The sequence below is a fragment of the Natator depressus genome, chromosome 1 (assembly GCF_965152275.1).
Source record: "Natator depressus isolate rNatDep1 chromosome 1, rNatDep2.hap1, whole genome shotgun sequence".
Taxonomy (NCBI): Eukaryota; Metazoa; Chordata; order Testudines; family Cheloniidae; genus Natator; species Natator depressus.
Window position 1 is genome coordinate 204,409,813 of NC_134234.1, and position 23,343 is coordinate 204,433,155.

Below are 23,343 nucleotides of genomic sequence, written 5' to 3' on the forward strand. Positions count from 1 at the left end.
CTGCTTTTATTGCATTTCTCACAGGAAGCACACTATTTGTTCTTCAGGATCTGCAATGGCTGGTAATTATTTTCCAGAGACAGTTTAGTGGTTTTTAACCTACAAAACCTAACATGTTTTGTGTTGATGCCCCTCTCCTTGTGCAATACCACAGAAGTAGATCAGCTAAAGTGTCCACAATTGCTCTGGTCTCACATAAGGCAGGGGATTTCAGTGAGTGGCCCTTGATTTTGGAAAAGTCACTTCCCTGATAGTCACTTACACACAGCAATCACCACACTGCCAGATCCATACCACAGTTCATGCTGCTCAACTTACTGAAGATCATCAGGAGAGGAAAGCTGCATGGCCTGTGAAGAACCTGAGTAAAACCCCACACCTGATTTCAGAGAGACCAAGGATTGATGGAAAACAAGGCTAAGTTGCAAGAAATGCACAAGACAAATCATGGATGACAACTCCAATAGTGCACGTTTATTCTGAACAGTATTTTTAAAAGTTTTACTTTCAAGAGTTTGAGAAAAACAAAACATGCTCCTGATGTACAAGGGCAATGATCTAGATTAAAAATGGACCATCTTATTTGTAAAGAATTTGATTACCCCAGTAATTTAAAAGTCATAACATTGAGGATGCATCTGTAAGCTGCACAGTGCACCGGCACATTCAGACAAAGTCCTAATCAAGAGACAGGGGCAATCTTAGCCATATTCAGTACGAGGCAGTTGCAGATTCCAAAAAAACATCCAAGTCAGCACAAACATTACAAAACAGACTCTGTGCATAGCTGCTGAACCTGGATCACAGCACAGGGGAGGAGAATGTAACAGTGGGGGTTTTTGGTTCAAATTTACTAGACATCACAGGGCACCATCAAGAATTAACACAATATCACTTATTTGTTTTAGCTGTAACAGCATCGGCAGGCTTAACTATTAACTGCACCATGTAAACTCAGCCCATTTGTGTATACAAAAAAAATATTCCATCCCCCCAGACGAGGGACATCCTTCCGAGTGCTTCTTTTCCCAGGCCCCTATATTATGGTTTCTGGTAGCGAATGTCTCTTTGTGGAGGACAGTATCTTCATGGTTCAACTGACGTATGACATAACCTACTGTAGAGAGGTTTAAAAGCAACTTGCATGTACACAGCCTAAATGTTGCCTGCAAGCTCTTCATCCAGAACAGAAGTGCTGGTGATTATTTCATAGACACTCCTAACTTTTTAAATCGTTGTGCATATGCTGTTATTTTCAAGCTAATGGGAGGTCCTGCTGCAGTAACATTTGAAGTAATAGAAATTTACTGCGGACAAACTAATACTCAACACTATTCCAGTGTCTCCTACTGACAGCACTGAGGTAAGTTCTCCTCCCACACCCAACAGTCTGGGTACACTAATATTAACACAACCGTTTGGTAGCCAGAACTATTGCCCTTCTTCCCATGTATGGGGTGCAGCTTTTGAAGAGGTTTTAGATGAAACCTTTTGATGTGTGTGCTTAAGAGTACAAAAAACCATTTTCCAAGACTAATAGTCTGAGAAAAGGAGCCTTGATTTCTAGTTTCTCTCCCTTCCACTTCCTATAAAATATTTAGTTAGAAGTTAGTGAGACCGGTTTGCTGTGGAATGGGAGTTCTAAGAATATTTTTGAGGGATACATTCATAGAATGATGGCAGCCCAAAGCAAAAAGACAGACAAACCAAGCAAGTCCAGACACCAGACTCGTTTATGCTTTTGAAACCTGCAGGAAAACTGCCTACAAACCACTGATTTATGGAAGCCTACAACAACAGCAAATCCTAAGAAGCTCACCCCTATACTTACCTCCCCAACCCAAACACTTACCACTTAATTCTAGAAGAATCAAGAGCACTTGGCTTGGCACAAAAAACAGCTATGGTCTGAACTATAGCTGTGCTGCATGAACATCCTCCAATGCATATTCTCTCCCCCCATTAACACCTTTTAGTCCTGTCTACAACTGTTCAAGAAAACCATGTTGGCATCTGAGGAACTAATTGTGCTTCAACACTAATCTTGCTAGAAAGGTGCTGAAACTGCCTCCATAATCAGTGTAGGCAGGGTCTAACTATGCTATAAAACTTTTACAAAACTAGGTAATCTGTGGCCAAGGAAACACTGTCAGCACTTTTCTAGCTAGAGTCCACCACAGGGTGATATGAACACAGTTCCCCTGGCCACTCTAGCTAGGCTTTTACAAAGCCAACGGGGAGTTCTACCACCAAGACTCAATTAGCATAAACCCAGAAACTGAAGTCAATGAGCAGTTACTCAGTTCAGGCTCATCAATGTATTCAAAAAGCTCTCATGGTGAATAGTGATAGTTTTGGGGTTGCCTGTTTTTGATACCAGGGATCTAGATTGCATAATATGAGGTGAGAGACATTTTTTGCTGCCTTAGTCTCACACCCCCAACATCAAAATCCTTGGTTCCCAAGTCAGCCTCAGAGCAACAGCACCTGCTCATGAGATGTATACTGTTATGTGCACCATGGGTTGGAGGCTTTTGAAGCAGATGGGCTCAACAGGCAGCTGCATTTTTAAAAAAAATACTTATGGCAAAGGAATGCAGTTTAATCTCAATCTAGGTGATGGGGCAGGAGGGTCAGTTTCAATTCAGTGCATTTCCCAGATGCTTGGAGGAGTCTCTTAGGTCAAGTTGGTATGTAACTGCTGACAACAGCGTGTACAAGGTAGCACTGAAATTCACGCAAATGAAGCATGAAAGGATGCAAAGCAGAGCTCAGTAAAAAGTTTACTGTAGTTTTTATGTTACAGTACTAGGAAGAAGCCAGTCAACCAGCCTATTTTCCAAATCCCAAAAGATGTTCCAGTCTGAGCTGCTTTCTCTGGTGCTCCATGAAACACCCTTTCACAAGAGGAAGACTGCAACACTGGCAGGTGGGAGAAAAGTCTTCAGAGGAGTTCAAAGAGCAGTTCTTAATCCCTTCATACCCACAGATCATATAAACTCAGCAAGCCAAGCAGAGCCCAGGCCATTTCAGAGATCCCCTGCAAAGCTATTTGATTAGGGTCAGGACTCTGGTTTCCCTTCTCAGTCTCACTGCCTGGTTCCTCCACCTTTGCTCCAATCCCAGGTTTCTTTGTTACCGCAGGTTTGACAGTCCTAGCACCAAACTAACACTTGGACACAGGCACTTGCCTTAGAATTGAACTGGACATGATGCTTACAGTCCCTTCTCCCATTCCAGTAGACTGGATAAAATGAACTGCCCCTTATGGACAGCTGAGACCTGGAGAATTTCACTTGCTCTTAAAACAAGCACCTCACCTCAGGATACATGTTTTTGCAAGGCTCTTCTTGCTGACATCAGATTTAGCTCTTACCCTGGCAAGAGTCTGGTCGGAATTGGGTAGGATGAATGGTGATGGTAGCTGAAAAGGAAGAAACTAAAACTCACTCTGAATCCTTTTTTGGGTCAATCAAGGAATGTAGCACCAGCTGGGGTGATAACTTTCAGCACAGGCACAATAAGTGTGCTGGTAAACCAGCCTGCTCTTCTCAGCAAGAGATGGAGAAAAAGTCAAACAAAAATATTTGGAAAGATTAAACATTTTGGGGGGCCTGGGGAAGAAGAGGGAAAAGAGAATTGCTAAAACAAAGTTCACGCATATTTCAGGGGCTGTAAAAAACAAACTGGTATTATAGAACTCAAAAAGGACAAGATATTGCTTTTTCTTTCAACACAGACTTTTTTAGGCCCTACCTTTCGGTGTGAAAGCAAGAGATAAATCACTCTGAAGGCAACTGACTTCAGGAAAGCCTACCCAAGCCCTCCACACCTCAAACTAGGGAGATCTGTACACCTCTTCCTATCCTGTTGAACAGAAAGAGCTAAAAAAACCCAAACATGATTGGACAATCCTTGGGAAAAGCATTACATTTTGTTGGAGAGAGGGCAAGAAAAAAAAAAAGATGAAGGGAAGGGGGGAGAAAAAAAAATCAACAGGCCTCTCTTTCCTTATTTGGCGACAAGCAAGTGCAAGAAAGTGTTCATTGGGGTTTTGTTCAGTTGTCGGTCTTTTGCACATCTGCGTTCTGGCCAAGACAAGGGGTTTTGAGGTTTTTCTGGAGGACATGAGCATCTGCTGGCTCTATCCTCTTGTAATAGTTTTTCTTCGTCTCAATGATCTCAAAGCCAAACTTTCTGTAGAAGTCGATAGCTGACTCGTTGCTGATCTGGACATGCCTAGGGCACACAGGAGGATAGAGAAAAAGACATCAGCATTTTCTGTAGTATAAAATGTAGCCTACACACCCAGGAATTGTATACCCAGGGATAGAGAGTAAGGGCTTGTCTACACTGGCAATTTACAGCACTGCAACTTTCTCGCTCAGGGGTGTGAAAAAACACCCCCCTGAGCACAGCAAGTTTCAGCGCTGGTAGCTGCTCCCCTCGTGGAGGTGGTTTTCTTAGAGCGCTGGGAGAGCTCTCTCCCAGCTCTGTGTTGCGACCACACAGGCACGTTAAAGCGCTGCCGCAGCGCTTTAGCATTGCCAGTGTAGACTAGCCCTATGATTGAGGTGAGGGGGGTAATGTTCTAGAGTTAGGTGCCGTGGTCTAATAGAGCACAGAATTGAGAATTAGGAACTTCTGACATCTAATCCTGTGCTAACACAGATTTCCTTTGTGACTTTTAGCTAACCGCCTCACCTCTCTGCCTCTATTTCCCCATCTGTAAAATAAACCTAACCCCTCTCGAGAGAGCTGTTGTGGGGATCAACTAGCTAGCATATAAAGTGCTTTGATAATATGAAGTGCTAAGTATTAACATTATCAGCTCAGTAGTTTCCACCTTGGCAGATATTTTGTGAAATATAATAATACAACCTAGTTTCACTGGAGACACTACTGCAGTTTGATTCTGTAAGTTCCTTCAGTAACACACTCTAAACACCACAGTAAAATCAGGCTTATCAATGACAATCATGTCATGAATTCTACCACAACATAAGAGTGCTCTGATGGTGTTAAACACATGCCCTGACCCAACCCACACAGGCAAGACCAAACTGTTTAGATGTGGTTGGGGCTTTGTATTACAGCACCTTCCCTCCTATACAACAGTTTTTGTAGCATAGACAGATTCTGTGGGGTTTGGGAAACATTTCTCCCTCTTATTTAGAGTTTTACAAAGCTTGGGAGAACAGAAACTCTTGGGGAGGTGGCGGATAATCCCCCTAAACAGCCTTTAATTTTCTATTCTAAACTGCTAGAGGACTTAATTTCTGTCATGGGTCTTATAAAAAAAAGATTTATGTTTTGACTCCCACTGGCTCAATAGTATCTGTTAAATAAATATTTTCAGAGTTGAACAGACACTCCAGATGCTTGTGATCTAGATGCTTTAGTACAGCATTTCCCAAATGGTGGGTCCTAGACCCACTAATGGGATGGTAGCAAGGTTCCAGATGCATTGCCACATTCAGGACCAGATTAACCCATCACAGGGCCCTGGCCTATACAAACACACACTTCTCTCATCCTGGGGCAGAGGGGAGGTCTGGAGGTTTGGACAGTGAGCCAGACCTGAACTCACCTCGCAGCAGTGGCTCCAATCCTGAGGGGCTAGACCAACTCCCAGCTCCAGGATCTGTGAACCCATGCATCAGGTCACAATGCCTGGAGCAAAGCTCAGTGGGACAGGAGCACCACACTGGAGTGAGTTTGTTCTCCAGCACTTCCCCGCCCTCACCCCAGGGCCTCCCTTCTGCAACTGGGCTGGGATTAGGGTTGCTGTGTCAGGGTGAAGAGTGCATCTGTGTAATAGTGGTTCGCAAAGAAAGACAAAATGCATTTGGTGGGTTGCCTTAGTAAAAAGTTTGGGAATCACTGCTTTCACATATCAAGGTGCTAAATGACATGATGTGGAACCAATGGAACAAAAACAGAGTCCAGTCTCATCTCCGGCAATGGTCAACATCTAAGAGGGCATTTCACACTTACGACATAAGGCCATGTTTTTGAACATTAGTTGCCTAAAGTTAGGGGCCTAAATTTGAAGATGTTGGCCCAAGTGCCAGCAAAACCAAGAATGTGGCCACCCGTAACAGGTATTTGGTGTGCCCATCTTTGTCAGCTATTCACGTCCCATCCTAGAACAGTACTTTGGTAGGTGGAGAGAAAGATTATGTAGGGCGTGCCACTCCCCCTTTTTTCTGGCAACAGCAGCAGATATTTCAGATCAATTAGTCTTCCAACGTGCACATTACTGTAGCTTCTTAACTTGGAGACAGAAGGAAAACTAGTACTCATTAACAAATGTTTAACAATGGGCCTGGTAGGCCACTACCTCTGAGGGGAGAGAGCAGGAAGCATTTTAGTTAGTTTGCAAACAAGCTCCACTGCAAGGCTTTTCCTGTCAGTCACTACTAGCCAGAGGCAGCACAGTAAACTTTTGAGAATTCTCCCGTTAGGGTCTTTGCTTCAGCTTCCTGCTAATGCAGTGCTGGGTGTGGGGACTGACCAATCCATCAGGAGATACTAGCTTGTTAAACATTCCACATACTAGGGTCCTCAGCAATCCTGGTGGAGGCTCAAGATTCAGTCAACTGCTCTGAAGTAGGATCGAAAGCACATTTTCTAGTGATCTGGTGTTTTAATGTACATGTGTGGACTGGGTATCATTATAGACACTTACCACCTATGACAGTTTAGTTTAATATAGGATTTGTAGTATTCCCTACTCTAAGGAGAGGAGATATCAGTGTGGTAAACGTTTGTTTATTTTTAAATGCTGCCCATTGTTTAATTGATCTTGCTGTTTGGCCATTAGCATGTAGTTACAGTGCTTTAAAATAGGGCTGTCAAGCGATTAAAAAAATTAATCGCAATTAATTGCATGATTAATCGCACTGTTAAATAATAACAGAATATCATTTAAATATTTTTGGATATTTTCTACATTTCGAATACAAAGTGTACAGTGTTCACTTTATATTTATTTTGATTACATATCTTTGCACTGTAAAAAAACAAATAGTATTTTTCTATTCACCTAATACAAGTACTGTAGTGCAATCTCTTTATCATGAAAGTTGAACTCACAAATGTAGAATTATGTACAAAAAAACCCGCATTCAAAAATGATTATTATGTCCCTTGATACTTCAACCACCATTCCAGAGAACGTGTATCCATGCTGATGACAGGTTCTGCTCAGTAACGATCCAAAGCAGTGCAGACCAACCCATGTTCATTTTCATCATCTGAGTCAGAGGCCACCAGCAGAAGGTTATTTTCTTTTTTGGTGGTTTGGGTTCTGTAATTTCCACATCAGCGTGTTGCTCTTTTAAGACTTCTGAAAGCATGCTCCACACCTCGTCCCTCTTAGATTTTGGAAAGCACTTCAGATTCTTAAATCTTGGGTCAAGTGTTGTAGCTATCTTTGGAAATTTCACATTAGTATCTTCTTTGCATTTTGTCAGATTTGCAGTGAAAGTGTTCTTAAAATGAACCACATGTACTGGGTCATCATCCGAGACTGCTATAACATGAAATACATGGCAGAATGCAGGTAAAACAGGAGACATACAATTCTCCTCCCAGGAGTTCAGTCACAAATTTAATTAACGCTTTTTTTTTTTTTTTTTTTTTTTTTTTAAAAAAAACAAGCGTCATCAGCATGGAAGCATGTCCTCTGGAATGGCGGTTGAAGTATCAAGGGATATATGAATCTTTAGCACATCTGGCACATAAATATCTTGTGATGCCAGCTACAGCAGTGCCATGCAAATGCCTGTTCTCATTTTCAGGTGACACTGTCATTAAGAAGTGGGCAGCATTATCTCCCGTAACTGTAAACAAACTTGTTTGTCTGAACAATTGGCTGAACAAGAAGTAGGACTGAGTGGACTTGTAGGCTCTAAAGTTTTACATTTTTTTTGTTTATATAACTGCACTCAAAAACAAAACAACTACATTTGTAAGTTGCACTTTCATGATAAAGAGATTGTACTACAGTACTTGTATGCAGTGAATTGAAAAATACTGTTTCTTTTGTTTATCATTTTTACAGTGAAAATATCTGTAGTCAAAAATAATATAAAGTGAGCAGTGTACACTTTGTATTCTGTGTTGTAATTGAAATCGATATATTTGAAAATGTAGAAAAATATCCAAAAACGTTTAATACATTTAAATTGGTATTCTATTGTTTAACACTGCAATTAATAGTGACTAATTCTTTTAACTGCCATTAATTTTTTTGAGTTAATTGCGTGAGTTAACTGTGATTAATCGACATCCCTACTTTAAAATTCAGCACTACTTTTGAAGGAAACCTTCCAAAACTAGGGAAGCGTCTGCTACTGGGCAGTGCCTGGAACAAATCTAGAACTTGAGTGCTGAATGGCTGGGCAGTATTTGTAAGATGGGACCAGATTTGATCCATCATCCCACAGCAATTGAAACTGAAATATTGTACCCTCCTCACTCCCCTATGGAGCCTCTCCCAAGCCCAGGAGAGCAAGAATGTCATTTACTTACAAATAGATGTTGTCAAAAGTGCCATCTTTCTCACAGATGTTTAAGACGTGATTCAACATTTTAGTTCCTGCCAAGGAATAGAGAGAGACTTAATCACCCCACAAATGTGCAACCAAATCAGTTTAAAGTTTGCAGTCAGCTCTGTAACTGCTTAATTCCCTAAACAGGGATATACTGCTCTTAGTGAGTTCATATGACATATTCCTAGAGCAAGTGCTGAGAGCATTGCTATTGTACTCTGAAATTAGCATACTATACTGCAGTTCATGTTTTAAGTGTTATTTGAGGCTGCTATGAACATTAAAATCTATACACTGGGTATTTTAAACAGTAACTTAAAATTAAGTTGCCTAAATCCAAAGGCCTCAGGGAGGCTTAAAAATATCAATCACAAGGAGGACTCCCTGCAAAAGAAGATATTAAAAATAGGAGAAACCTCATGTCAGAAGACCAGGAAACATATTTAGAAGAGAAAAGATTATTGAACATAATAGTTTGCTCTTCTGTAACACCTTTCATGAAATATTTCAAATCATCTTACATATTTATGAATTAAGCCTCCCAACACCTTGTGATGTATTTTCTCCATAGGTGAACAGATGCAGAGAGAGTTTAAGCAAATTAAATTTAAGGTCAATAGGCCTATCTTCCCTCCTTTGACTGTTCACAAAGTCTAATTCTTTATAATTTCTTTTAAGAAAATGCCTTAATGCTTTTAAAGTTAACAGAAAAAGCTTACAGCCTAGCAATGCTCATAAGCAACTCTACGTGGTACCAATGATTTGATTAGAGAACCTTCTTCAAAAGAAAACTTCCAGGGCCTCAAAGTGAGCAAAGAATGCGATTAAATTTAAGTAATAGCACTGGCAGTATTAACAACATTACCTGACAAGCAGGTAACAAATAATTTAAATGAATAAAGTTCCGTTTTTGGCTTTTTGTCCCAGTGAAACATTTTAATGGAAATAAAAGGCCTGGATTAATGTGAGAAGCCCACAGATCTGGGAGAAAAAGCTGAAACCCCCCCGAAACTATACACTATGATGTAGATAGAAAATAGCAGCTCTCCTCAAACAAGGAGAGTTAACTTATTGTGATGGAAAACTAAGATACATGGTGACTGGATGGAACATTGTCCAGTAGGAAGAGCAGGAGACCTGGGTTATATTTCTACGTGTGCCACTGACTGGCTGAGAGACCCTAAGGCATATCATTTCACCTCTCTTTGCTTCAGTATTTTTTATCTGTAAAATAGAATACCTACATCACAGGGAGGGTCTTAGGCTTGATATACAAAGAACCCTTTGAAATCTTGAGTTAGAAAGCAGACTCACTTCCACAGGACAGGGAAAGCAGAGTTCACTATAAAACAAGTTCTTCTTTCCCACAGCTCCCTTCCTAAGACAGGAATCATCTTCTAATAAAGCATTAAGTTCTGCTGTATCAAAGGAACTGAAAGCTTTAGAAAAGCATTCAGAAGGCTGCCCAGCACTTTTTTTTTTTTGAAGATGCAGATCAAAATGCAGGTAGCCTTACCTATTCCTAGCCTTCGGTAGGGTGCCAGGCATCCAAGTGTCATGATGTAAAGTCTCTTCTGGTTCTGAGAGTGATCCACTCTGCAGCACACTGCACCCACTGCAATATCATTGAAATATGCTGCCAGGGAGGGAAACAGTCAAGTTTTGGTCATTTAGAAATCTCAAGTCTTATAAATATCCTAGCCTTCATTTGTCTTCCTTCACTTCTCTTCTCTTCCCCCATAACCACTTTTTCCCTTTTTCTGGGGAACATGGATAATTATATTCTTCCCGAAAATACAATAAAACTTTTAGTCAAATAAGTCATATGGAGATATATCCAATTCTTCCACACTGCTCCAAGAAACAGTCAGATAAATGTTAAATCTTGGCTGACATTTTCTGGGTGACGTTTGCCCTGTGGTGCTCATGTCAAAGGATTTGATTAATCAGAAGTCCAGCCAATGAACCATGTGGGAAAAAGGGGTAAGATTCCACATACATCTTCCTGTGCTTCCCCTGGTAATGAACAGAACACCCACTCCCAATAAAGAAAGACCCTATTTAGACTGCAAGTTCTTTAGGGTAGGGACTGTTCCTCATACAGAGCTAAGCATATTTTCACTGCTTAACAGAACAGGAGGAGCTAGTGTCACAAATACCAAGAACAGAGGAGGGTAATACTTCCACCCACCCCCAAACTACGGACAAAAACTGTACCTAATTTAGCTAGTTCGCCAACCTCCAGCACATCCTTGTAGAACTTGTCATTGTAGCTGACAGGAAAAATGACCTGATTTAACCTCTTCAGCTGCTTAATGTTGTGTGGCGTCACATCTCCCAGCTCGATCCGGCTACTGGAACAAATCAAAACATGCTTAACACGTCTACAAACCCACAATTTAAGTACATCAAATATTTAAAACCAGGTATTTTATTTATACATAGAGGGCTAGTTAGCTGAACAACCAATTGAATAGCTACCTGAATCATTGGTGTGGGGTCAACACGCACACACAGCTCCTACTCCCTCTTTTGCGGGCAGCTGCTTTAATACCAAGAAAAAGTCCCAATCAGTACCATAAATTCAGAAGATGCTAAAGGTCTTGAAATGGTTACACAAGGCTGGCTCTCCACAAAATACTGTGTCTGTGTGTGGTTGTGCCAGCATTGGAGAAAGAAAGCAAAAGGAGAACATGACAAGAAAATGTCAGAATCACCCTGTGAGCCAAGTGGCACTAGTTTCCAAACCTTCCCCTTAAATTTTTACCACAGATTCACTAAGATTGCCTCTGTGCCAGCCTAATGCTTGCCTCTCTCCATCTGTTCAATGTACAGAATAAGCTCCTTAGCCAAGTCCAACTACTAACAAGATAGTCCTGAATTTGTGCTGATTTTCAACAAAATCAGGGGATAAACCTAAGAGAAGTCAAATTACCTATGAAAGGCAGGTCCTCCCTAAACTTCCTTCCCAGAGAGTCCTGGAGGCTGCACAAAATATTGCCACGAGCACTTGAGCTAGATCTGTTTTAATATGCTGGTGAACTACTGCTTGGGGGGAAAAGGTCACAGATTACAGTCATCAAAGTCACTGTTCCTGTTAAATATGACAGGAGCAGAACTGAGACTGTAATCTACAACTTTTGAAATACCATTATGATGAACAATACTGAGGAAAAATAACATGTCCTTTCATAAATCCAGAATACAGACTCCTGGTAGGAACATGATGCATCCAGGACAGCAATGAGTGGGGATATCAACTGTATACACCATCCCTGCCAATTTCTCTCCAAGCTATGGAGGGGGACTTAAAAGAATGATTCAACAGCTTTAGCAAGGACTAGCATAATGGAAAAAAAAAAACAACCTTGTTCCAAGTGGACAACTCTATATACATAGGCAGCTGCCAGCTCATTGTGTGTTATGACTGAGGAGCAAGCATGGATGATTCCAGATTAGTCTACGGCCTCAATTTTATTGACTAACGTATAGACAACTAGAATTTTCTTCTGCCCAAGAGACACCATTAGCGTTTTGTTTTGTTTTACACTCTATAACAATTCTGTTTTCAGGAAGACCATTTTACAAAGACATATGGCTGGCAAGGTTCGAGGTAAGTACACTTCTCTAGAATTATTTTGATTTCCTGCACTTTTTCTTTCCTAACAGCTAGAGCTGTTCACACGGGTTAGTGTCTTTGGAAGGAAAAAAAAAAAAAAAGTATAGATGACATATGCAGAACACTGTAAAACAAGTATGACCTCTGCTGAACTAGGCACCCTGCTGTCTTCAAATACTGCCCCAAACATGCGGGATACAGTTTAGCTCTGTTTTATTAAGAGATCAACTTCTTTAAGCAAACAATTTTTTAGTCTCTTGATTAGCTACTGACAAGTTCAACTGTATTTAATCACTTTAGGTACAATATCCATCTTAATTAACTATCAAGTCAACTACCACCAGCAATGAAGGAAGTTAGGTTTTTGTTTTCTAAGCATAGTGTTATAGCCTGCAAGAGCTACTACAGATCTTAGGGTCACAGTATAGAACCCCTCCCCCCCCCAATATGTACTTTAAGAAGTGTACACAGTCCAAACACACACTTTATAGAGTGTGCATTATTTCTGTACAGCTACTGTAGCATTCACAAGGTCTGCAAGGCTATTTCATTCATAGATTCTAAGGCTTAGATGACGATAACGATCCTTCTGAGTTTGATCTCCTGCATAACAAAAGCCATAGTTTTCTCCTAGTGATTCCTGCATTGAGCCCAAAAACTTGTGGCTAAGCTACTAGAGCATATCTTACCTTTTAAAAAGCCATGCAGTCTTGATTTAAAGACTCAAGGGATAGAGAATTTACTGCATCCCTTGGCAATACGTTCCAATGGTTAATTACTCTCACTGTTAAAAAATATTGCATCTTATTTCCAATTTGAACTTTGCTGACTTCAACTTTCAGCCACTAGATCTTGTCATATCTTTGCCTGCTAGATTAAAGAGCTTTCAGGTATAGAATCACAGAATATCAGGGTTGGAAGGGACCTCAGGAGGTCATCTAGTCCAAACCCCTGCTCAAAGCAGGACCAATCCCCAATTTTTGCCCAGATCCCTAAATGGCCCCCTCAACGATTGAACTCACAACCCTGGGTTTAGCAGGCTGATGCTCAAACCACTGAGCTATCCCTCCCCCCCGTATCAAATAGAAGATACAGAAGGTATCTTCTCCTTCTGTAGATAATTATAGACAGATCCAGCCCACTCTTAACCTTTCCTTTGGTAAACTAAATAAGTTAACCTTGGTTAGTCTCATTGTAAGGTGTGTTTTCCAGACCATTAATCATTCTTGTAGCTTGTTGCTGAACCCTCTCCAGTTTTTCTATTTCCCTTTTAGAGTATGATACCGGTACTGCATGCAGTATTCCAGTAATGACCTCACCAATGCCATGTACACAGCTAATATCACCCTACTTCTATTTTATAGTTTATTTTAATACATCTGAGTGTATTAAAAGTAGAAATGGCTGGGAACCAAGTGGCCCTGTTGAGCTATTCCACAAAGTACCCATTTTTCTTGTCACCCTCACAGTTTTTGCCATTCCCTCTGTGTCACCGCTATCTCTTTTGCCTTAGGCTACTCTGAGCATGTCTACATTAAGGATTTTGGCACTACTGCATCAGTGCAACCACTCTCCTTTTCCTCAGCGTAATTGCACCAATGTAAAGCAAGGCTTGAACCAACGTGACTTACCCTGGGGCAAGCAGTGATGTTGCAAGCCCCTCTTTCCACTGCTGCAAAAAATATCTAACATGCCATTGGTGTAGGGTCTCATCTAAACATTCTCTCAGCGCTCTAGACCCAGTCTACATGGTTCTTCTAAAATCCACACGCTTGCAAATGGTCCTTTAAAATGCATCAAACCCAGTTCTTGATAGCAGGTGTAACTGGTTTTCATCTAGAAAAGTCAGTGCCAGCGAAAAGAGAGAGGACCAGATACAATGCCACAGAGGAATCTTTTGTTGAAAGCATATTTTCAGTGTTATTTTCAGTATATATCACTACATGATTGTCATCACATAAATTAGACCCCAAAAATCTTCATGAACTGAAGGAGAGCTTGGCCCTCCATTCCTCACCACACAGGCCTCCCTCTCCAAATGCTCCTCCAGTTTGCACAGGACTTCAAAGCTCAACCTGGCCCAACACTGCTCTTCGGAGCACCTGCGTGGACAATATCTAATGTCCACAACAGGCCTTAAAGATCTGAGAATCACATGAACTGCATTAGCTCTGAAGAACTGTGGACAAAGAAAAAGAGATTCATTTTGTCTAGGGAGAGATAGGACAGCATAAGTACATGGAAAACAGGGACCATTCAGCACATACATGCTGAAGCTCACTATCTGCAAGAGTCACTCTGTACAGACAGACAGTTTTCCATCTTCAAATCTAAGGACTTGTAAAGTTGCCCTAGGCCAAACATATCTCGGACAAAGCATATATATTTGGCCATGCTTTTCTCTTCATTTGCATCAGTGACAACACAAGTATAGCGTTTGAAAAAAAGGTTAGTAATGAACGTGTATTCTTTTGTTATTTGCTAAAAACTATTCTATGCCCAAGGTATTAATGAAAACTGTTTACTTTTCCTATTTAGTATATCCTGAGGAGGCCATCTCTGTGCATTCCACTCTGCATGTAATTTGTTGCAGAATTTCTATCCCTTATGGTGGTGAAGAAAACTTTAAAGACAAATTCAGGGTACTCCCGCACTACAAGTGCTACAGCTGTAGCACTGTAGCTAAGCCACTCTAGCATAGACACATACTACTGCAATGGAAGGGATTTTTCCATGGCTGTAGTAAATCCACCCCTTTGAGAGGCAGTAAATAGGTCAACAGACTAATTCTTCTGTCAAACTAATTATGTCTACGGTGGGGGTTAGGACAACCTAACTACATAGCACAAGGCAAGAAATTTTTCACAGCCCTGAACAATATAGCTAGGTTGACCTAAGTTTTAGGTGTAGACCAGTCTCTAGTGCAGTGGTTACCAACCAGTAGATCACGACTGACTGGTCAATCCTGGAGCCTCTGACAATCGATTGTGATCTCCAGCCCCTAAAAGGCTCCCTGCCTGCCCTATGCCGCTCCCAGAAGCGGCCAGCACCCTCCTGCAGCCCCTGGCAGGATGGGGCAGGTGTCTCCGCACGCTGCTCCTCCTACAAGCACTGCCCCTGCAGCTCCCATTGGCCAGGAACAGGAAAGTGTGGCCAATGGGAGCTGCAGGGGCGGTGCTTGCAGGCATGAGCAGTGCGTGGAGTCACAAGTGCCCCCACCCCCACGGGGCCACAGGAGCATGCTGGCCGCTTGCCTTAGCCCTGCTGTGCTACCAACCAGGAGCCGCCCGACGTAAGTGCCACCCGGCAGGAACCCACATCCCAAGCCCCCTCCCAGAGCCAGCAACCTGCACTCCCTTCTACACCCAACACTCTGCCCCACCCCGGAGCCCACTCCTGCACTCAAACTCCCTCCAAGAGCTTGCACCCCTCACCCCCTCCTTCACCAGGCTCAGCCCAGAGCCCGCTCCCACACTCCGAACCCCTCTGCCCCAGCCCACAGCCCGCACCCCCTCCCGAACCCCAACCCCCTGCCCTGTGAAAGTGAGTGAGGGTGGGGGAGAGTGAGCGATGGAGGGTGGGGGGGGGCCTCAGAAAAGGGGTGAGGTAGATCATGGGTTGCACTTAAATTCAAAGTCATCTTGTGCGTAAAAAGGTTGGAGACCACTGCTCTAGTGTAACAGATGCAGTCATAGATACTCGAGTCTTCAGACAGCCTGAAACAATCAATGATATGAAATGTCCCTATCTTAATGGAGAGTTAACACTGAAACCGACAACATTATTTCACTAATAATTTTAGCAGAAACATCCACCTAACATCCTCATCCCATAATCTCAAACTACTGACAACTGTATAGGTGACAGAGGAGTCCCATTTGTCCCCCACCCAGATGCCAACATTTCTTGCTCTGACACCCCACTCCCAAATTTCTACCACAACTCCCAAAAGTTGTGTTTTTAATACAAAATTCTGCAGCCCGTTAAACTTGTCAACATAAAATAGAATTTAATACCAAATTAAAGCAAAGGGTCAGGATTGTACTGTTTTTTACTAAGTTAGATAATACAATCTCCACTGACCATTTAAATGACGCTGACAAAGAATTTCCAGTGTGTAGTATGTGTGTGTGTGTACAATGTGATGAAATTCAAGGGGCCTCACTATAGAGTTTAGGGCAAGTGTGTCTCAGCATACATGCAACTTCAAGTCTGGTAGAATTTGAGTCCATTGGACAAAAATACTACACCATTCTTCATCAACACTTCACTAAGTGATTTTAAAAAAAAAATCTCAAACTGCAAAAGTGTTTGTTTAATTTACTTTAATGTCCAAAAAAGTCTACTTCATGTTTTCAAAAAGTCAAGCTCAACGTCCAGAGTTAAGTTACAAGGATGTCTGAGGAACCTTGTCTTACGATTAGAAGTCTAGTAGCAAGCGGAACTCCAGAGAAACTTTGGTCTTTCCATACTATATGGCACTTTTCATCCCACAAACATTATGTAAAGGAATCACTTCACTACTGAAGGGCACCCATGACTTCTGGGGTATAATGCAGCTGCCGACAATGCACAGAAACACTACACAAATTTAAGAAAGGAAACAAAGAACGATTCTACATCAAATTGAAATGGAAGTGGGAATTTAGTGAGGTGCTTATTGCTACTGAAACTGGAAGCCTGCCCAGAACACTGGCATTAACACGTCCACTCTCACAATCACTGCTCTACAATCTTTCCAGTGCTTGCCAAACACAAGCCTGCTTCCCCCTGAGATCTAATTAGAACTCATTGTGGTATGGGTTGAAAACCATACATAGGGGAGCGCAGAGTTGGTGTTACTGTGCAAACTACAGATATGAAGTTGGTAGGTAAATAACCTATTTGGCCCTGGTGGAACTGACAAGTCCCACTCACTTCACTGGCAGCAGCATCTGCTTACACCAGGGCAGAATGTGTCCCCTTGATGGTGTACTCAAAGGAAGCAATGCTGTACCACTTTACAGTTCAAAAGGAATTCAAATTATTTCCCAGAAACATGGATCATGATGAGAAGCTTCAGTGACAATCAATATTCAGAGCTTTCAAAACCAGTTAGAACCCACTATAAAGAGGAGAAAAAAACAAACTTGAAATTTCCCTAAGTGTTACAAGAATCTCAGCCCCATTCAACCATAAAGCTACGTCTACACTACAGCCAGGATCGATGCTCTGAGATCGATCCACCGGCGGTCGATTTAGCGGGTCTAGTGAAGATCTGCCAAATCGACAGCAGATCGCTCCCCAGTCAACCCCTGTACTCTACCCCCAACGAGAAGAGTAAGGTAAGTTGGCAGGAGAGTGTCTCCCGTCGACCCCCCACAGTGCAGACCCCATGGTAACTTGACCTAAAGAACGTGGACTTCAGCTATGTTATTTACGTAGCTGGAGTTGTGTAGCCTAGGTCAACTTACCACGGTAGTGTAGACATAGCCTAAGTAATGCAAGTCCCTTCCTAAAGGGATGTACCTGACTGAAACAGATCTCTGTGTAACTGATAGCAGAGCTCAGATTTATCTAAAGCAGCTGGTGTTCTAAATTTAGCAGAACAGAATCTCCAACTCACAAATTTTACTGGAGGTATCAAGGAACAGTCAAAGTAAGCTGGGGGAGAAAAAAAATTTAAAACAACAAATTGAGGACTTAGAGGGTTTGCTGCCCAGTATGCAGCAAGCTAACTTTATTGCTTCTGTTTTGGCTTGCAAGTTAAAACAGAAGTCAAGACAGGATAATGCACTCCCATAAATTAAAACTGAAACAGAGCTATGAATGATCTGCAAAGCATAGCTTTGCTTAGAATCTCCTCCAAAGCCAGAAGAGCCTCTAGTTTTCTTAAACAGATTAGCTTTCTTGCTAGGCACACAGGTTACTCAGGGTTCAGGGGCATGTCAGTTTGTTTTCAACTATCCCTTAAAGACCTGTGGGTTGCACACCTACTCTGCTTCCCCGCAGCATTTTCAAATGCAGCCAACTGTGGGGTAATTGGGGGGTGCAAAGCAGCAGCCCCTCCCGCAGGGCTGCCAACAGGAGTTGGGCCGTGCCCTCCTCTGGAGCCAAAAATGCTGGAGCAGGCAGCTAGTGTGAGTTTCCCCACCTTTCCGGGGATGGTGGGGGTTCGGGCTCTGGCCATGCTGCCTCCTCCAACTGTGGGGCCCTGGCTGCTTGGCAGCAGGTGCCAGCCCCAGCCGCCCATCCATCCCATTGCCCCTGCTGCCTCCCTACCCACCTCCCCATATTGGGCTTAAATTTGTCCCCTGGCTTGCCAGGGCTAAGTAAATGTGTGTTTCTCATGTTGCTTCTGATGCAGCCTGCAGTGTGCTGTATCAAATGTAGCTGTTGTGTGATGGTCACATTCTACCCACGGTAGATGAAAGCGTAGGATTACCAGAGTCTACTAGGTCCTCAGTTCAGGACTCACTTTCCTAGCCAACTGAAGAACAAGGACATTCCTGTATTATTGTGGCAGTCTACCTGTCCAGGCACAGCAAAGAGTCCAACGTGAGCACAAGGCTTCACAAACTTGATCTATAGTTTGATATCCTCAGGCATTAGGGCTTTATACGTTTCCTCAATACCTACTCATCTGAGGTCTAAGCCTAGCCATAGCTATTCATCATGTGCTCTTCAGGGGTTTCATGCATATTACCACCACTTCTCTGGCCTATATTCAATGTTCCCAACTGTAGTGTCACCTCTATAAGTCCATATAGAGCCAGCTGCCTCTGGAAGAGCTCATCTGCAAGGCTTCCGAGTTGCAAAGCTTTCTGGGGGAATAGGGGGTGGAAAAGACCATTGATTACTATGCATATGTGTAGTATCTAGCATAGTAGGGTCCTGATTTCAGTTGGGTCCCCTGGACCAGTGTTTCTCAACCTTTTTGATTCCAGGGACCAGTTTTCTGCCTTCCTGAACTGTGTCAAGGAGATTTTAGGGACCAGCGCTGGTCCATGAACCGGTTATTGAGAAACACCGCCCTGGATAATACCATGACATCTGAATCAACCTGTAGAGTAGAGTCCTTAAGGCCACAGATAGAGCTTCTGAGAAACTGCTCTTCTGTTTTTCATTCCTTTTTGAAGTCTGCCTTTTGGCTAGACCCCTCCTGCCTCAGCAGGTGGTATAACTTTATTTTCTGACACATTACAAATCCCACAGAAATGTTAATCAGCAAGTTGTAACTTGAGCTCTTGCAAGTCAGTGAGAACCTCCCTTTCTACAGTCCTTGCTTGGAGGCAGCAATGTAAAAACTTTAACAAAACAGTGTAACAGAGTGTGATATAGAGACAGGGATGCTACTCGCAACTGCTTTGCATGCAAACAGTGAGGTCAACAGGGGGCGGAGTTCAAGTTCCTCTCACTAAAGTCCCCCCCCCAACTAATCAGAGCCAATATTTTTAATTAAAAAAAATATGAAAACTGGGTTTATGGCAAAAATAAGAAGCAAAAGTGGATCTCCATGGACCATCAATTTCACAAGCTGCAAAGTGAACAAATATGAAAAAGTTTTGCAGATAACCTTTACATTGGATAAACTTAGTGAGTTAGGCCTGGTCTACACTACAGGATTAATTTGACATAAGCTGTCTTGCCTTGACCTAGCTGTGGAAGTGTCTTCACTTAAATTTGGCTCCTGCTGACGTAAGTGCCTCTCTACGCTGATTTTGTAACACCGCCTCCCAAAGCAGCATAGAGTCACGGTCGACGTAATTAGGTTGACGCAGTGTTAGTGCAGAGATTCATTGCTTACATCGACTGTTACTGGCTTTCACGAGCCACCCCACCATGACAGTACAATCGATACAAGCACTAACGGAGAGAATGTGCACCGCTGACACAAGGAGTCAAGTGTGCACACACACAAGTGATTTAATAACTGCGATAGCTGTATGTTGATGTTAAGTTAGGTTGATGTAATTTTGTAGTGTAGACATGGCTTAAGTCATGAAAAAATGGGGAAGGTGTAGAAGATGAAAGAAAAGCAAATGTGATCACGATCTTCAGAAAAACAAATGAGATCCTGATAATTACCCTTCCAAAAGACTAATGTTTAACCTCTTGTAAAACAGAAGAAATCAGAGAAAACTGTTTTTCCATAGCTAGATGATTTCACATCCTCCTTGAAAGAAACCACAGCTCTTCTCCATCTTATGCAATATCGGTCAGTAACAGGGATCTTTCTGCTAGAACTTCCAGCATTGGAAGGTCCAATGGACAGGAGTTTTAAAATGGGAAGAGGCTGCCTCCAGTAGCATAGGTCTCCTTCAAAGAGAATGATGGGAACTTCTGCGAGCACCAGCAGTGGAAGACTTGTTCAGAAGCTTACAGTTCGGCTCACTTGCTGGAATCCAAGCAGCCACAGCAGCTGCCAGCAGAGGCCCCTTAACTTCTCATTGATTTCTCCTTGCTCTCAGCAGAGGGGGTTCTGGGCCTATGCAGATTCTATGGCCACACTAAATGATATGGTAGATTCAACATAGAACGTGAAGCAACTGCACACGAAGCTTCACTGCTGCATGTTCTTTTAAATTCAGAGAGATTGGAGAGAAGAGCCATAAACCACATACACTGTGCCACTGCCTCCTTAGATCTGAAGGGTCACAGAACATTAGAGGACTATGAATGGCTTCTTCCAGAACTGACCTGAATGGAGCAGGATTGGGGACATAAAATTCAGTATTAAACTGCTATGAGGGGGTGGTAGTGGGGTGTTGTACTTGTAAGGGAGCCCCAAACGCAGAAGCCACTCAAAGCCAAGAGTACACAGAACACGACAGAGCTGCACTAGAGGAATATATAACTATATACTGCCAAGAGACCCCAGTCTGGTCTGCCCTGACATGCATACACATACAAGTAGCATATCCAGGCCCAAATAGCTCCTCTGTCTGATTCACAATCAACATGGAGTCAGAGGAGAGCCAAGCTGTAGAAATCTGCGAGATGGGTTACAAAGAGAAGAAAAAGACAAAATTCTAGCTCCAGTAACAAAGGAGCAGACCTAACTTAATAACTATGCCAACTGCTGGCTCACCTTTGCTGATCAATTCTATTGCCCTTCCCTACACCAAATAAGGTAACTCTGACTAGCTCTAAGGGAGTGGGAAAAGAGAAAGGAATCCATCACTCCTGTTGGGCAATCTTTTATTCATATGCAATTCTATGGAACCATTCCACATTGTTACCTGATGTCTAAGTTTTGGAGCCTGTTTTTTATCTCTCAGCTTCACTGACTCAGTCCCCGAAAACCATTTAAGGTGTTTGAAACTAGTCATGAAAATGAGAGATAACCAAGTTTTTATAATCAAGCAGCCTTGGTTTGTGACCTCATCCCAACTGTTAACAAGTTAATAACAAATAGAAAGGGGTTTAAAAACCTAAGAACTTCAGCTATCATTCACCCTGCCTTAAGCTGCCAAACTGGAATAGTAATATCGGACACTTATAAAACACTTTCCAAACAGTAATTATTTGCAACACCACCTCTGGTAGACAGCTTAGGAACACCCTTATTTCATAGAAAGAGAAATTGAGACACAAGACATAAACAGGTCATCAAAGCTGGGAACAGAACCTTGGTCTCATGACTTCCAGTCCTGTGTTCAAAGCACTAGACCATGTCACCTCTGTTTAGCAGTGGAATCAGTGTGTCATTTACCACATTTGAAATCCCTATGCTACATTTTCACAAGACAACCAGAAAGGGAGGGAGACCCCAAACAGATTACACTGCAGAAATCATTGTTAGCTACAAACCATAGCTCTTTCTCATCCATCCATGTCCTGCAACCTCAAAGAGATGTCAATAGAATTTAAAGGCTACAGCAAAGCAAATACTCATGGAAATTACACCATCCTTTCAATCCTCCCTATAAAGCAGTCACACAAAATTCTACCTGGCCTGGGGCAGGCAGCATTTTAAGATAAAACATTATTTCCAATGCTTTTCAATCCAGAAATTTGCTGAGTGACTTCCAGCTACCAATTTGATGACACTGGTTATATCTTCACTATTATTATCGTGAAGGGAGACTAAGGAGATTGTATGCTAGAACTAATTTGTTTTTATATCAATTTGGCAAAATAATTTCACAGGAAAGACCTCTGCACAAAATGATAATCTGCATTTCCCAACAGCGGAATGGAACGAACCAGCTTTTCCACCCAGTATTTCTGTAGTACAGCAGATAAGGTGAGACAAGGACTAGGAGAGCTGCTTTTGTCGTGCAGGTGGGGTACTTTCGAAGGGCAACATGCTGTGAGCTTCTTGTAGATAAACATCAGTGTTTACCAGACAGACCCTTAATGGGTATTACTTTAACACTGAGCACCGACTGCAACTCAATAGCTGAGTTTTCTCTAGCCCGTTGCACACACAAGGTATCCACACGACAACCAACAATCCAAGAGCCCGGCCCAGCACCACGCCCCAGGGGCCGGGCACAGACAGCCGGGGGACGGGCCGGGGGCTGCCCGGCTGAATGGAGGGCCCCAGGCGGTACTTGGCCGGGAAGCGGCGGGGCACGGCGAGGGGCGGACAAGGCGCGTGGGGCGGCTGGAGAGCGGTTAACGTCTCGGTGTTCGCGCAGCTTCGCTGGGGAGCGGCGGAGGCGGCCAGGAGCAGGGCTGGCCCCCGCCCCGGGAGGATCACGCCACCAGTCCCGGCAGCCCGCGCAGACTCCGGGGCCGGGTAGGACCCGGCGGCTTCCCCCACTGATCCCGCGGCGCCTGGGGCTCCCCCGCTGGCCAGGGCCGAGGCAGGGCCAGCCGCCGCCAGCCGGGGATGCCGGGCGGGAGCTCGGCGGCGGCACGGAGCCGGGGCACGGGGAGGCCCCGGTCACAGCGAGGCCGGGCCGCGCCAGGCCCCCCGGGCTCAGGGCCGGGCTGGAGCTCGGGGCCGCACTCACCCCTTCATGGTGCGGCCTGGCGGGGCCGGGATCCGCGCTCAGTGCGTGCGGGGCCCGACGATGCGGCTCCGGCCTCCTCCTCCTCGGCGCTGGCGGTTCGCCCTGCAGCTCCCCCTCCACATGGGCCTCGGGCCGCCCGTCCGCCGCGCTGCACTGCGCTCCGCCCCACCCCGCCGACGTGACCCCTCACCTCGCCGCGGCGTGACTGGGCCGGCGCTATGCG

The 23,343-nt window shown here is 43.5% G+C and overlaps 1 protein-coding gene across 2 annotated transcripts; it reads right to left on the reverse strand.

Moving 5' to 3' along the window:
* Positions 1–459: 459 nt before the first annotated feature.
* Positions 460–23,321, reverse strand: NAA50 (N-alpha-acetyltransferase 50, NatE catalytic subunit). Of its 2 annotated transcripts, none has more exons than XM_074975096.1 (5): positions 23,121–23,321; positions 10,776–10,909; positions 10,075–10,194; positions 8,539–8,605; positions 460–4,239 (listed from the first exon to the last, which is right to left on the reverse strand). In XM_074975096.1, the coding sequence occupies exons 1-5, from the start codon at positions 23,126–23,128 to the stop codon at positions 4,059–4,061; spliced, it is 510 nt and encodes a 169-aa protein (XP_074831197.1). In that variant the 5' UTR covers positions 23,129–23,321; the 3' UTR covers positions 460–4,058. The 2 variants fall into 2 exon arrangements, with proteins under 2 accessions (XP_074831197.1, XP_074831188.1); XM_074975087.1 differs by having other exon boundaries at positions 10,776–10,912; positions 23,121–23,320.
* Positions 23,322–23,343: the final 22 nt, after the last annotated feature.

What these genes read in the sequence shown, in the direction of transcription:
- NAA50 (XM_074975087.1), bottom strand. An exon ending in CTACCGAAGGCTAGGAATAG is followed by an intron (nt 8,606 to 10,074) that starts GTAAGGCTACCT and finishes ATTCCTTGGCAG; the next exon opens with GAACTAAAATGTTGAATCAC. An exon ending in ACTTTTGACAACATCTATTT is followed by an intron (nt 4,240 to 8,538) that starts GTAAGTAAATGA and finishes TGTGTGCCCTAG; the next exon opens with GCATGTCCAGATCAGCAACG.